The sequence below is a fragment of the Coregonus clupeaformis genome, chromosome 36, assembly GCF_020615455.1.
Source record: "Coregonus clupeaformis isolate EN_2021a chromosome 36, ASM2061545v1, whole genome shotgun sequence".
NCBI classification, from domain to species: Eukaryota; Metazoa; Chordata; class Actinopteri; order Salmoniformes; family Salmonidae; genus Coregonus; species Coregonus clupeaformis.
In genome coordinates, this window is record NC_059227.1 from 23,240,790 (window position 1) to 23,253,968 (window position 13,179).

The 13,179-nt window shown below is 42.2% G+C and overlaps 1 protein-coding gene across 2 annotated transcripts; it reads right to left on the minus strand.

Annotated features, from left to right (window-relative positions):
• LOC121552365 (beta-soluble NSF attachment protein) lies at window positions 1–12,184 on the minus strand. Of its 2 annotated transcripts, XM_041865247.2 has the most exons (10): window positions 11,978–12,184; window positions 9,285–9,364; window positions 7,965–8,081; window positions 6,447–6,493; window positions 5,884–5,961; window positions 5,525–5,665; window positions 5,277–5,381; window positions 5,086–5,154; window positions 1,840–1,890; window positions 1–1,610 (listed from the first exon to the last, which is right to left on the minus strand). In XM_041865247.2, the coding sequence occupies exons 1-10, from the start codon at window positions 12,073–12,075 to the stop codon at window positions 1,509–1,511; spliced, it is 888 nt and encodes a 295-aa protein (XP_041721181.1). In that variant the 5' UTR covers window positions 12,076–12,184; the 3' UTR covers window positions 1–1,508. The 2 variants fall into 2 exon arrangements, with proteins under 2 accessions (XP_041721181.1, XP_041721182.1); XM_041865248.2 differs by lacking the exons at window positions 6,447–6,493; window positions 11,978–12,184 and having other exon boundaries at window positions 9,285–9,358.
• Window positions 12,185–13,179: the final 995 nt, after the last annotated feature.

Consider the following 13,179-nt stretch of genomic DNA (forward strand, 5'->3'; position numbering starts at 1 on the left):
CACAGGGAATAATGTTTTTTATTTTTTGTTAATTTTCAGACACACAGACCAAATAAAAAGAAAACGGCACCATTCCATCTGAAAGAAGCTTGATATGCAGGCTGACTGCCCCCTACGTTGTGGGGCGCTCAGTACTACAAGGAAATGTTGCACAACGCTATTACCGACGCACACAGACATGCAGCGCTGCTAGTGACCAGCAAGAGGATGCACTAGTATACACCAGCATGGTTACAACTTCACGACACATAGTACATCAACATGAGTGACAATGAGAACAAACTGGAGTTTAGAAGTGAAACTGCTCTTACAAGAGGGCAAGGGATTTTCTTAGCTTTCTCCTTTTTCTTAGCTATGCATAAAAAACAACTTTGCAAGCAGAATTAGGAAGTCGCCTCACATTGGCAGATAACCCAAAAATGTGTAAAGATGGTATTTGTAGATAACCTCATAAATAATACAGAATAAGAAATATGGAAAAAATACAAACTAAGCAAACTGAATACAACATCTCCAATATGCTTTCTGGCCATGTCTTGTAAGTAAATTGTATTTGTATCAATTGTCCTTTTCAAAAATAAGAATACCAAAAAATTCCTGGGTGTTTTTTATATGAAACAATTAATTGTGTCACCTCAGGCTGGAATACCTTCGTTTACAAGAACCATTTATGATATAAGTAATCAACATTTCCTTTCTAAATCCCTTCTAAGACATTTTTCAAGTTGGAAGCCAAGCAAGGACAATGGAAAAGCAAAAAATGTAATCTTTAAATATATATCTACTGAACCTATAGAATAATGAATTACAACTGTACAAATCATGCAGTGTTTGTGCGCTCAATACTAACATCAGTGATCAATGCCTTAGTATTAGAACGCCTCTCTACCCTTCTCAGAAGTTTACTCACCACTAAACAGGAAATGTATCGCATCTATCCTCCAGAAAGAGGTGTGACTGGATCCACATCCTAACTAGAGTTTGGCGAGAATAAGAGAGATCTGATATAATAGATTTCAACAGAGTATACATACTCTTTTACAGATTCTTTAGAAAGGCCTGCACCAGAGGTAGGCAACTAGATTCAGTCGCAGGACGATTTCTGTAGGAGCGGATGGTTGGGGGGCCGGAACATAATTATAATAATTTGTACACTGCAAATTTACCACAACTAAGCCCAAAAATAGATTGTATTTGAAAATAATCATTTCATTGAGACACGATCACATATCCCTTTTTTTATTTGTGGGAATACTTGGGAACAGATTTACTCAATTAAACTTATTTTTAGCTGACCAAAACCTCAAATCCCTCCCCCAAAATCTCAGACCCCTGGCCTAGACATTGCAGCAGTTTTAAATAACTGGACATTTTGTATGTAAGAACCTGGACTGAGTCATTGCACAAAAACAATATGGGATGAGTGAGTAAGGGGAGGGGTGAAGTAGTGGGGAGGGGTGGCATGCCATGTTTGCGCCCCGCGGTGATGTGTTCCCCCTGGCATGGTCTCACTTCAGGTCTCCCTCGTCCCCCTGGATGGTCTTCTTGATACGCAGCAGCATGGTGGTCTGCCATTGGTCCAGACGAGAGATAGAGTCAAACTCTTTAATCTGAGGGAGAGAGAAAGGGAATAAGATTAAATCTAAGTTCAAATACTAAAGGAATCCATGCTCTTTCATTCAATAATTACTGATCTGACATGACTGTATTCGTGAAAGCCATGTACTGGAGTCCATAGCTTTCACCAATCCAATTATAAGTAACGATATCAGAGACCTACATTTTTTCAAAAACGAAAAAGAAGCCCGCCTGGTGAATCAATGAGACATTTAGACTTACTGCTTCTGTGAAAGCTTCACAGTTCTGTTCCTCATGAGCATCCAGGAGTTTCTGTAAAACAACAGTGATTTACAGTAGGTTGTCAGATTGCTTCTGCAAAATGGCTGTTGTGCATTACAGGTACAGTTGAAGTCGGACATTTACATACACCTTAGCCAAATACATTTAAACTCAGTTTTTCACAATTCCTGACATTTAATCCTAGTAAAAATTACCTGTCTTAGGTCAGTTAGGATCACCACTTTATTTTAAGAATGTGAAATGTCAGAATAATAGTAGAGAGAATGATTTATTTAAGCTTTTATTTCTTTCATCACATTCCCAGTGGGTCAGAAGTTTACATACACTCAATTAGTATTTGGTAGCATTGCCTTTCAATTGTTTAACTTGGGTTAAACGTTTCGGGGTAGCCTTCCACAAGCGTCCCACAATATGTTGGGTGAATTTTGGCCCATTCCTCCTGACAGAGCTGGTGTAACTGAGTCAGGTTTGTAGGCCTCCTTGCTTGCATATGCTTTTTCAGTTCTGCCCACACATTTTCTATAGGATTGAGGACAGGGCTTTGTGATGGCCACTCCAATACCTTGACTTTGTTGTCCTTAAGCCATTTTGCCACAACTTTGGAAGTATGCTTGGGGTCATTGATACTTTTGTACCTGTTTCCTCCAGCATCTTCACAAGGTCCTTTGCTGTTGTTCTGGGATTGATTTGCACTTTTCGCATCAAAGTACGTTCATCTCTAGGAGACAGAACACGTCTCCTTCCTGAGCGGTATGACGGCTGCGTGGTTCCATGGTGTTTATACTTGCGTACTATTGTTTGTACAGATGAACGTGGTACCTTCAGGCGTTTGGAAATTGCTCCCAAGGATGAACCAGACTTGTGGAGGTCTACAAATTTCTTTCTGAGGTCTTGGCTGATTTATTTTGATTTTCCCATGATGTCAAGCAAGGAGGCACTGAGTTTGAAGGTAGGCCTTGAAATACATCCACAGGTACACCTCCAGTTGACTCAAATGATGTCAATTAGCCTATCAGAAGCTTCTAAAGCCAAGACATCATTTTCTGGAATTTTCCAAGCTGTTTAAAAGGCACAGTCAACTTAGTGTATGTAAACTTCTGACCCACTGGAATTGTGATACGGTGAATTATAAGTGAAATAATCTGTCTGTAAACAATTGTTGGAAGAATTACTTGTGTCATGCACAAAGTAGATGTCCTAACCGACTTGCCAAAACTATAGTTTGTTAACAAGAAATTTGTGGAGTGGTTGAAAAACGAGTTTTAATGACTCCAACCTAAGTGTATGTAAACTTCCGACTTCAACTGTAGGTGCTACACATTAGTAGTGGATGACATACCCCATACTATGTAAGCGCTCTGAGATCTAGTGAACTTTGCACAATATACAGTGAGGGAAAAAAGTATTTGATCCCCTGCTGATTTTGTACGCTTGCCCACTGACAAAGAAATGATCAGTCTATAATTTTATTGGTAGGTTTATTTGAACAGTGAGAGACAGAATAACAACAAAAAAAGCCAGAAAAACGCATGTCAAAAATGTTATAAATTGATTTGCATTTTAATGAGGGAAATAAATATGTGACCCCCTCTCAATCTGAAAGATTTCTGGCTCCCAGGTGTCATTTATACAGGTAACGAGCTGAGATTATGAGCACACTCTTAAAGGGAGTGCTCCTAATCTCAGCTTGTTACCTGTATAAAAAGACACCTGTCCACAGAAGCAATCAATCAGATTCCAAACTCTCCACCATGGCCAAGACCAAAGAGCTCTCCATGGATGTCAGCGACAAGATTGTAGACCTACACAAGGCTGGAATGGGCTACAAGACCATCGCCAAGCAGCTTGGTGAGAAGGTGACAACAGTTGGTGCGATTATTTGCAAATGGAAGAAACACAAAAGACCTGTCAATCTCCCTCGGCCTGGGGCTCCATGCAAGATCTCACCTCGTGGAGTTGCAATGATCATGAGAACGGTGAGGAATCAGCCCAGAACTACACGGGAGGATCTTGTCAATGATCTCAAGGCAGCTGGGACCATAGTCACCAAGAAAACAATTGGTAACACACTACGCCGTGAAGGACTGAAATCCTGCAGCGCCCGCAAGGTCCTCCTGCTCAAGAAAGCACATATACATGCCCGTCTGAAGTTTGCCAATGAACATCTGAATGATTCAGAGGAGAACTGGGTGAAAGTGTTGTGGTCAGATGAGACCAAAATCGAGCTCTTTGGCATCAACTCAACTCGCCGTGTTTGGAGGAGGAGGAATGCTGCCTATGACCCCAAGAACACATTTACATTACATTTTTGTCATTTAGCAGATGCTCTTATCCAGAGCGACTTATAGGTGCAATTAGGGTTAAGTGCCTTGCTCAAGGGCACAGACAGATTTTTCACCTAGTCGGCTCAGGGATTAGAACCAGCGACCTTTCGGTTACTGGCACAACGCTCTTAACCACTAAGCTCCCTGCCGCCCACCATCAAACATGGAGGTGGAAACATTATGCTTTGGGGTGTTTTTCTGCTAAGGGGACAGGACAACTTCACCGCATCAAAGGGACGATGGACGGGGCCATGTACTGTCAAATCTTGGGTGAGAACCTCCTTCCCTCAGCCAGGGCATTGAAAATGGGTCGTAGATGGGTATTCCAGCATGACAATGACCCAAAACACACGGCCAAGGCAACAAAGGAGTGGCTCAAGAAGGCCTAGCCAGTCTCCAGACCTTAATCCCATAAAAAAATCTGTGGAGGGAGCTGAAGGTTCGAGTTGCCAAACGTCAGCCTCGAAACCTTAATGACTTGGAGAAGATCTGCAACGAGTGGGACAAAATCCCTCCTGAGATGTGTGCAAACCTGATGGCCAACTACAAGAAACGTCTGACCTCTGTGATTGCCAACAAGGGTTTTGCCACCAAGTACTAAGTCATGTTTTGCAAAGGGGTCAAATACTTATTTCCCTCATTAAAATGCAAATCAATTCATAAAATTTTTGACATGTGTTTTTCTGGATTTTTTTGTTGATATTCTGTCTCTCAATGTTCAAATAAACCTACCATTAAAATTATAGACTGATCATTTCTTTGTCAGTGGGCAAACGTACAAAATCAGCAGGGGATCAAATACTTTTTTCCCCTCACTGTAACTTTAAACCATTACCATGATCAACACCATAAAGGGATACAATTAACAAATAGAAGGGTTTAGATGGAGTCACTGACATACCTTCAACAGCTTGCACTCTCTCGAGTCAGAGAAAGCTGGGAACATCTCTTCGTACTTCTCGACAGCAAGCTGCAGAAATAAATTACAATTCAGTTTTCCTTCATATAAAGCACTAAGTCAGTACTGCTTCATACAAAATCAGAACAGGACTGAACCCATATGGTCTAGGTGACATGATGCTGCTAACTGACTTTAGCGTTAAGTTCATCCACGATGAAGTGACACAGAGAGGCTTTGAAGAAGTACTCTTTGGCGCTGTATTTCAGCAAGGGGTTATCCATGGTGCTGGATCCAACCTGGTAACACACACACACGAACATTGTCAATTCACTGTGTTCATCAATTTCATTGGGAAACCATTGATATACAAATCAGTTTCTGTTCAGTCACACATGCACCCACAAGCATGCTGAGGTGACACACACACACAGACACACACCTGTTCGTAGATCTCGATGGCCTTTGCGTACTGTTCCAACTGAGCGGCATAGGCCCCCACCTTCAGTAGACACTTGTTTGCAGAACTGTTGGACTCCTCTCCTTTGTAGTAGTCTGCTGCCTGCTCATAGTGGGCGATGGCCTATACCAGGACCAGGGGGAATGGGACCCAAAACACAGTGTGAGTAGAGGTCCAGAAAATGCAAAATAATGGAATTTTCTTTCTAATGTAAACCAATAAGGAAATGAGACGGTGAGAAATTGGTAAGCTATTCCAAATATTCCATGTCTTCAGACACCTTACTAGTCCAATGACTCCATATACGACGACGCATACACACAAACATATTCAAAACGCACCTTCTCTATATCCACCAGTTCTGATTCGTAGATCTCTGCGATGGTGATGTGGTGTTTGGCTGCAATGGTGAACCTTCCCTGGACGAGCCAAACACAGGACAGGAATCAATACTGGGGCCGGGAGTTTTACCTTACTACGTGACCAGACCAGGAAATACTTTGGACCCTGATCGTTACTAAGTGGCTTTAGACAGAGGAGAGAAATCATTACTAACTGGCTTTACAGAGAAGCATAGTACTTTAACTTAACCTGCATCACAATACAAATGTTGTAGTTGAAATGGCCTTCGTAAGCCACTCCACTCAATACTACTAATACAATGAATCACCCTCTTTTGAAACAGAGAGGAGCATCTTCAAGAGGGCTAGGCTATACTATAGGGAGGGTGCCATTGAGAGAATAGCATTGGAACAAAATAGTAGAACCTGCATTATCAGAACAGTTTTACAACTATGGCCAAAAGGAAAATAATCTGTCTTTCATGAAGACTGGTGATGATGAACCATGACAATGTATTATATTGTTCTGGCCATGCATGTCCCCGCCTGAGCATCTGTCTTACCATGTCTGTGTATATATCAACAGCTGCGTTTAAGCACTTGATAGCCTCTATTGGCAGCATTAAAGGAAGAAGAGGGGAGAGTTAGACTGACAGAGACAGTATTAGGTTAGGTTAGATACATACATACGTCAGAAGGTACACATCCAAAAGGAGAGTTCTGAAAACTGGAAAGAAGTGAAAGAAACAGTGCATGCATTTGCATTACGATTCTTTCGTCACCACTGAGCATCCATTTCCCTTTCTTAGTTTAGGTTATCTGAAAACATCAAATCCTATATAGTAATATTCATTTTATTGTAATCCAGGGTTAGATCAAGGGTGCATAACATTACATTTACATCATTTAGCAGACGCTCTTATCCAGAGCGACTTACAAATTGGTGCATTCAACTTATGATAGCCAGTGGGACAACCACCTTTTTTTATGGGGGGTGGGGGAAGAAGGATTACTTTATACTATTCCAGGTATTCCTTAAAGAGGTAGGGTTTCAAGTGTCTCCGGAAGGTGGTCAGTGACTCCGCTGTCCTGGGGTCGTGGGGGAGCTTGTTCCACCATTGGGGTGCCAGAGCAGTGAATAGCTTTGACTGGGCTGGGCGGGAACTGTGCTTCCGTAGAGGTAGGGGAGCTAGCAGGGCAGAGGTGGATGAACGTAGTGCCCATTAAATCTTATTTTTCCTTGGCTGGGTATTTAATCTACAGTAGGTTATACTTATATCACCACCACCACTGGGGGGTGGGTTTATTATTAAATCCAGACAAACCTCAATAATAACCATCCCAGGGTTGGTACTCCAGCACCACCGCTCTACAGTATTAATCATACCAAAGGTAAAGAGGAGAGCTACTCAATTCTACTCAGTAGATATTTATTGTACGGTACTCAAGGGCAATTTGTTTGCAATATGGTTAGAGTTTGTAATATAGTCAGTAATATAGCATGGCTCTCTCCCCTCTGACCCTGGAGTAGATGGTTGGCCCACAAATAATAATAATAATAATAATAATAATGCCATTTAGCAGACGCTTTTATCCAAAGCGACTTACAGTCATGTGTGCATACATTTTTTACTTATGGGTGGTCCCGGGGATCGAACCCACTACCCTGGCGTTACAAGCGCCGTGCTCTACCAATTGAGCTACAGAGGACCACATGTCAGATGCAAACAGACATCCTATACAGGGTAGCCTGATTTCTGACACAGTACCAGAGAGACTGGGACTTATCGTGTGTGTGACACTAAGAAATGACTGGCAATTCTAACTCATTATCACTCTTCCCTGTAGACTAGCTTCTCCGTAGAGCCCATTCTGCTCCAGTTACAGTTCTAGAGCCCACTGCTGCCTGTGTAGATCTGACGGACACATACCACCGACTTCTACTAGCCCTGAAAAAAAGTGCAGCAGTTTTCGCTACTTTCACAAGGGACAGAAATGTAAAGTAAAGTTAAAGCAGGCTGTTTGAGGTCAATTACTGTAGCCTAAATGCCCAGTTTGGCCTTTGGTGTGTGGTATCTCACCGTTAGGGTCTGCCTTTTTGAAGGCATTTCCTGCATCGATGAAGCTGGTGGCCGAGTCGTGTTTGTTCTGGAGCTGCATGTGGATCCGGGCCGCCTGGCAGAACGCATTACCAGCAGCTGGAGAGAGACACACACAAATGTAACCTCAACATACAGCAAATTCATTGCACCTTGTTCCTCGAGGCCCTCCAAGAATAGTGCTGTGCAATTACAGATGGAATCACACAGCTAAAATGACTTTGCATATTTCTGACACTGAATGTTATCAGATCTTCAACCAAAATCGAATATTAGATAAATGGAACCCGAGTGAACAAATAACAGTGATAATTATTTCATTTATTGAATTAAAGTTATGCAACACCCAATGCCACCGTGTGAAAAAGTAATTGCCCCCTTACACTCAATAACTGGTTGTGACACCTTTAGCTGCAATGATTGCAACCAAATGCTTCCTGTAGTTGATCAGTCTCACATCTCTGTGGATGAATTTTGGCCCACTCTTCCATGCAGAACTGCTTTAATTCAGCGACATTTGTGGGTTTTTGAGCATTAACTGCTATCTTCAGGTCGTGCCACAACATCTTAAAATCGGGTTTAGGTCTAGACTTTGACTAGGTCATTCCAGAACTTAAAATGTGTTGCTTTTCAGCCATTCTGATGTAGACTTGCTTGTGTGTTTTGGATAACTTTCTTGCTGCATGACCCAGCTGCGCTTCAGCTTCAGCTCACGGACGGCCTGACATTCTGCTTTAGAATTCTCTGATACAGAGCAGAATTCATGGTTCCTTCAATGATGGCAAGTCGTCCAGGTCCTGAGGCAGCAAAGGATCCCCAAACCATCACACTTCCACCACGCTTGACCGTTGGTATGAGGTTCTTACTGTGGAATGCAGAGTTCGGTTTTCGCCAGATATAACAGGACCCAAGTCATCCAAAGGGTCGACTCAAGTTTGCCAAAAAGCACCTGGATGATCTACAAGACTCCTGGAAGAATGTTCTATGGACAGAATCCGTTTATCTAATATTAGGTTTTGGTTACAGATCTGATAACATTCAGTGTCCAGAATAAGAAACATTTAGAAATCAGAAAGGGGGCAAATACCTTTTCACAGCATTGTATAGTCAACTGGAAAAATAACAATTGCTACTTCCGAAACTGACAGCGTTTAAATAACACTTTAGTTTTAATTACTACCTTCGTCAGAGATGCACGTGCACACACACCTCGGCTCTGACACAATGTGCAACCACTAGTGGGCTAATCATTCAATCAAGGTCAACCATGTTTAGTATGAAATAGACCACACAGAAGTGTACCGTTCCAGTTCTTGGCCATCTTGAACATGTTGGCTGCTCTGCAGTACATTTCACAAGCCTCCTCAACTTTATGAGGTCCACTGTAGAGAGAAGAGAGCAAAATACATAGGATTTACACACAAGACACAAACCTATGCCACTTAAATCATACAGTTTTAGATGTGGGTGAAGTTGCTCATATAGGGAACGACTGCAATGCAGTGCTTTCATCAACCAAGCACTTATTATTGACCAGACCCCTTATGCTTAGAGTGAAGACATTAGTCAGCCGACCATGTTGGACGGTGGTGCTGGTATAGATATCTCTCGGTCTCTCTCTCCCTGACCCTGTGGGTATTTCCTCCAACTCTAGACCAATGATGCTCTAGCCATCCAAACAGCCACTAACCAGGTTTCCATCCAACCTTTTTTATGCGAGTAAAGTACATTGTAGAAAAATGTTTTGCGACAGGCCTGATTGAAACAGCAAATTCGTATGGAAACTTTCCGACAAAACAAAATACGCTAGACAAGGTGGATCTTTTTGCGTCTGTAAAATGTCTTATGCGAGAAATGGTGGTGGAAACCCCTTTATGTGCAAATATTGATATAATAACCATCATATTGAAGTAAACTTGGAGTCACGCGATGATATTGTGTGGTCCTCCCACTACGACTCGGAAATGCATGCAGTTTATTAGGCTACAGATGAAATAAGATACGATGAACTTCACAGGGTGGTGAAAGTTCATGGTGATGAGCTTGATGCTCCTTTCCAATAAAAATGTAAGGTCTTATTCTAGTGATATCATGATCGATGCTTGGCTGTCGTTTGACAACTAAAAATAATCTTGCTCTTATCCATAATAATCTCATCATGCAGTATCTTGTATGTCTGTAAGTTAACAATGAAGTACGGTACGGCGGAAATGTATGCAGGAGGGATTTATAAACAAAAAGAGTGCAATGCATCGATCTACCCGACTTCAAAGAGGGCCAGCCTACTTTCATATACAGAATGCAGTGATGTGTACTGAACCAATCGCCCGTAATAAAGCGAAGTGCGCTATGATAAACTGCATCCAATGGCTTCAATACAGTGGCACCTGCATTCATATAGACAATATAGCCATAGTCTATAATTGGTACGAAAGTCGACTGAATAATTTGTTTTCTGCCATTTAATGAAAGGCTATAGGCCTACCTCAATCTGATATGATCCTCATACAGCATGTTAATAGTTGTCCACCGGTATAGTACAGTAGAAAGGCTGTGCCCAAAGCCAGACATATAGGGAGGCTTTTCTCTAACGATGGAGAGTTAGTGTCAGATTTAGACCTCTCCATTGCGTTCACCTTAGTGGCGCATTTGAGAGCCATTTCATTTCTTTAAGAAGACTATTGGATTGGCTGCCAGGAACTGAATGCAGTGAATCTTAGTGTGTGTATACCAAATGTATTCTATGCAACCTATTTCTTCTCTTCACTGATACGGTATGATTAGGGCCCTGTGTTTTGGGCAAACAAGTCACATAGTAAGATTGTATCTGGTATTGTAAGCCTTGAGATGAGAATTACAACCAAAAATGTAAGCAATTGTCAAAGGGGACAATTTGATGAAAAAGTTGTAAATAAAATCCAGGCACATCACTTGATTGCGCAAAAGACAGGACCCTAGGTAGGGTACAGACTGAGACAGGCAACGATAGTTAGATACTACTGCACTGTTGGAGCTAGGAACACAAGCATTTCGCTACACCCGCAATAACTTCTGCTAAATATGTGTATGTGACCAATACAACTTGATAGGCTGCCAAATAGACATCATCGGAAGTCTGGCTGGTTAGATACACCAGTGACTGTAACCTGACTGACCTGCATTGCAGTGGCCTTAGAACTGGCAGACATACCTTCTCCTAGGTCCTACTATTGGAATACATTACTGGCAAATGCATTCATAAATACAGCACACACAAAGGTGGCATATAGGATGACAATTTATAGAAAGGGTTAAAGAAGTCAAGACCGAATTGGTGTGCTGTGTCAGATGGCCCGATGTGTGCGTAGGCATTTAAAAAAGGCTAAATAACAATAAAATGTATGCATGCAGAGTAACAGCCTGCCTTTGGGATTTTAGCTAGCCTTCACGGCACAGGCCCAAGAGTCGTGACCTGCTTCTAGGTTGTTTACATACACTTGAAGGGAATAATTTAGCTGGTTTGTGGCACAGTAGTAAGTCACTTACTAAGTGTACAGGGTGTGCACAAATCATTCAAAGATGGTTAGTTAGCTATTTAGCATCAGAGCCACTGCCCAAATGACAGATTGCCATTATCTGCATATTTCAAGGCTTAGATTAGCTGACTACCTAGCTAATTAGAAGGCGCAATGCTAGCTAGCTGGTTAAACTTAAGACTGTCTGCAGAAGCATGTATGAGGATGTAGCTAGGTTCTAGCTAGTTATTTTAATGACAAATGTTTAATATGGCATGCTTAGAGGATGTCCCTTGAATGTCCATTGTCACATAATGACATATTGTAGCATTATATAGCTAACTACATGCCATGGCCTGGTGCCAATGAGTCATCTCTAATGGTAAACAACTCTGTGATAATACCCAGAGACTTTGAGTTAGCATGCTATTAGCATGCGGAGTGATGATAAGCTAGCTAAAGTTAGCTTTATTGACATCGTTCTTGCTGAAGCATTCTTACCCAAACATGCCTCCCAGGAACGAGCCAGACGTTTTCACTTTCTTGTCAGCATCAGCCATCAGCTGAATCGCTTCCTTTTCTTTCCCAGAGTTGTCCATTCTCTGATTATAACCGCACAAATACTAACGTTAACTTGCAGTCAGAAAGAGACTACCCGCATCGGATTCTAGTAATGAAGGATTACCGTCGATGGTTTTATTTAGCGTATGCGTGCCCTTGCAGTAGACAAGAGAATCATGGGACTTTGAGTTTCCGTCTAGGCAAAAAAGAAAAGACCTTATGTGCAGTTGAACTACAACTCCCATCTGAAAAACAAATACATTATAGCCCCTGTTACGTAATGTTTCACACACTTTAGTTAGGTCATGTTGAAAATATACTCATGCTTTGACACCTTTCTGATCTTAGAACAAAACAAATTCTGGGAAGCAAAATAGCTCCTATCATCGCAAAGAGAAATAAATAAAAATATTTTGAGTCTGTTTACATCATTGAGCACCTGATGGCGCTTAACCCACGGCTAAAACCCTAGACCACATACAAACCACCCCAGTAAAGATGTGATGGACATGCATAGAACTAAAGTGAAATACAGGCACCCCATTCCCTCCATCTGCATTCTTTCAAACATTTTAATTTACATTTTCCATACATCACAGACAAAAACAACACAAAGCATTGCACTCCACACTGCCCTCTCCCACCTGAATAAGAGGAACACCTATGTGAGAATGTTGTTCATTGACTACAGCTCATCGCTAAGCTCAGGACCCTGGGACTGAACACCTCCCTCTGCAACTGGATCCTGGACTTCCTGACGGGACGCCCCCAGGTGGTGAGGATAGGCATTAACACATCCGCCACGCTGACCATCAACACAGGGACCCCTCAGGTGTGCGTGCTTAGTCCCCCTCCTGTACTCCCTGTTCACCCACGACTGCGTGGCTGCGCACGACACCAACACAATCATTAAGTTTGCTGACGAGGACGACAGTGGTAAGCCTGATCACCGACAACGATGAGACAGCCCGTAGGGAGGTCAGTGACCTGGCAGTGTGGTGCCAAGACAACAAACTTTCCCTCAAAGTCAGCAAGACAAAGGAGCCGATTGTGGACTACAGGAAACGGAGGGCCGAGCATGCCCCCGCAATGGAGCGGGTCGTGAGCTTCAAGTTCCTCAGTGCACACATCACTGAGAAATT

Bases quoted from the DNA above. Each gene is read 5' to 3' on its own strand.
- LOC121552365 (XM_041865247.2), bottom strand. From the start codon at position 12,075: ATGGACAACTCTGGGAAAGAAAAGGAAGCGATTCAGCTGATGGCTGAT. The intron at 8,082-9,284 runs GTACACTTCTGT...GTCTCTCTCCAG, and splicing joins GATGGCCAAGAACTGGAACG to CTGCTGGTAATGCGTTCTGC. The intron at 1,611-1,839 runs GTAAGTCTAAAT...TCTCTCCCTCAG, and splicing joins GTGAAGCTTTCACAGAAGCA to ATTAAAGAGTTTGACTCTAT.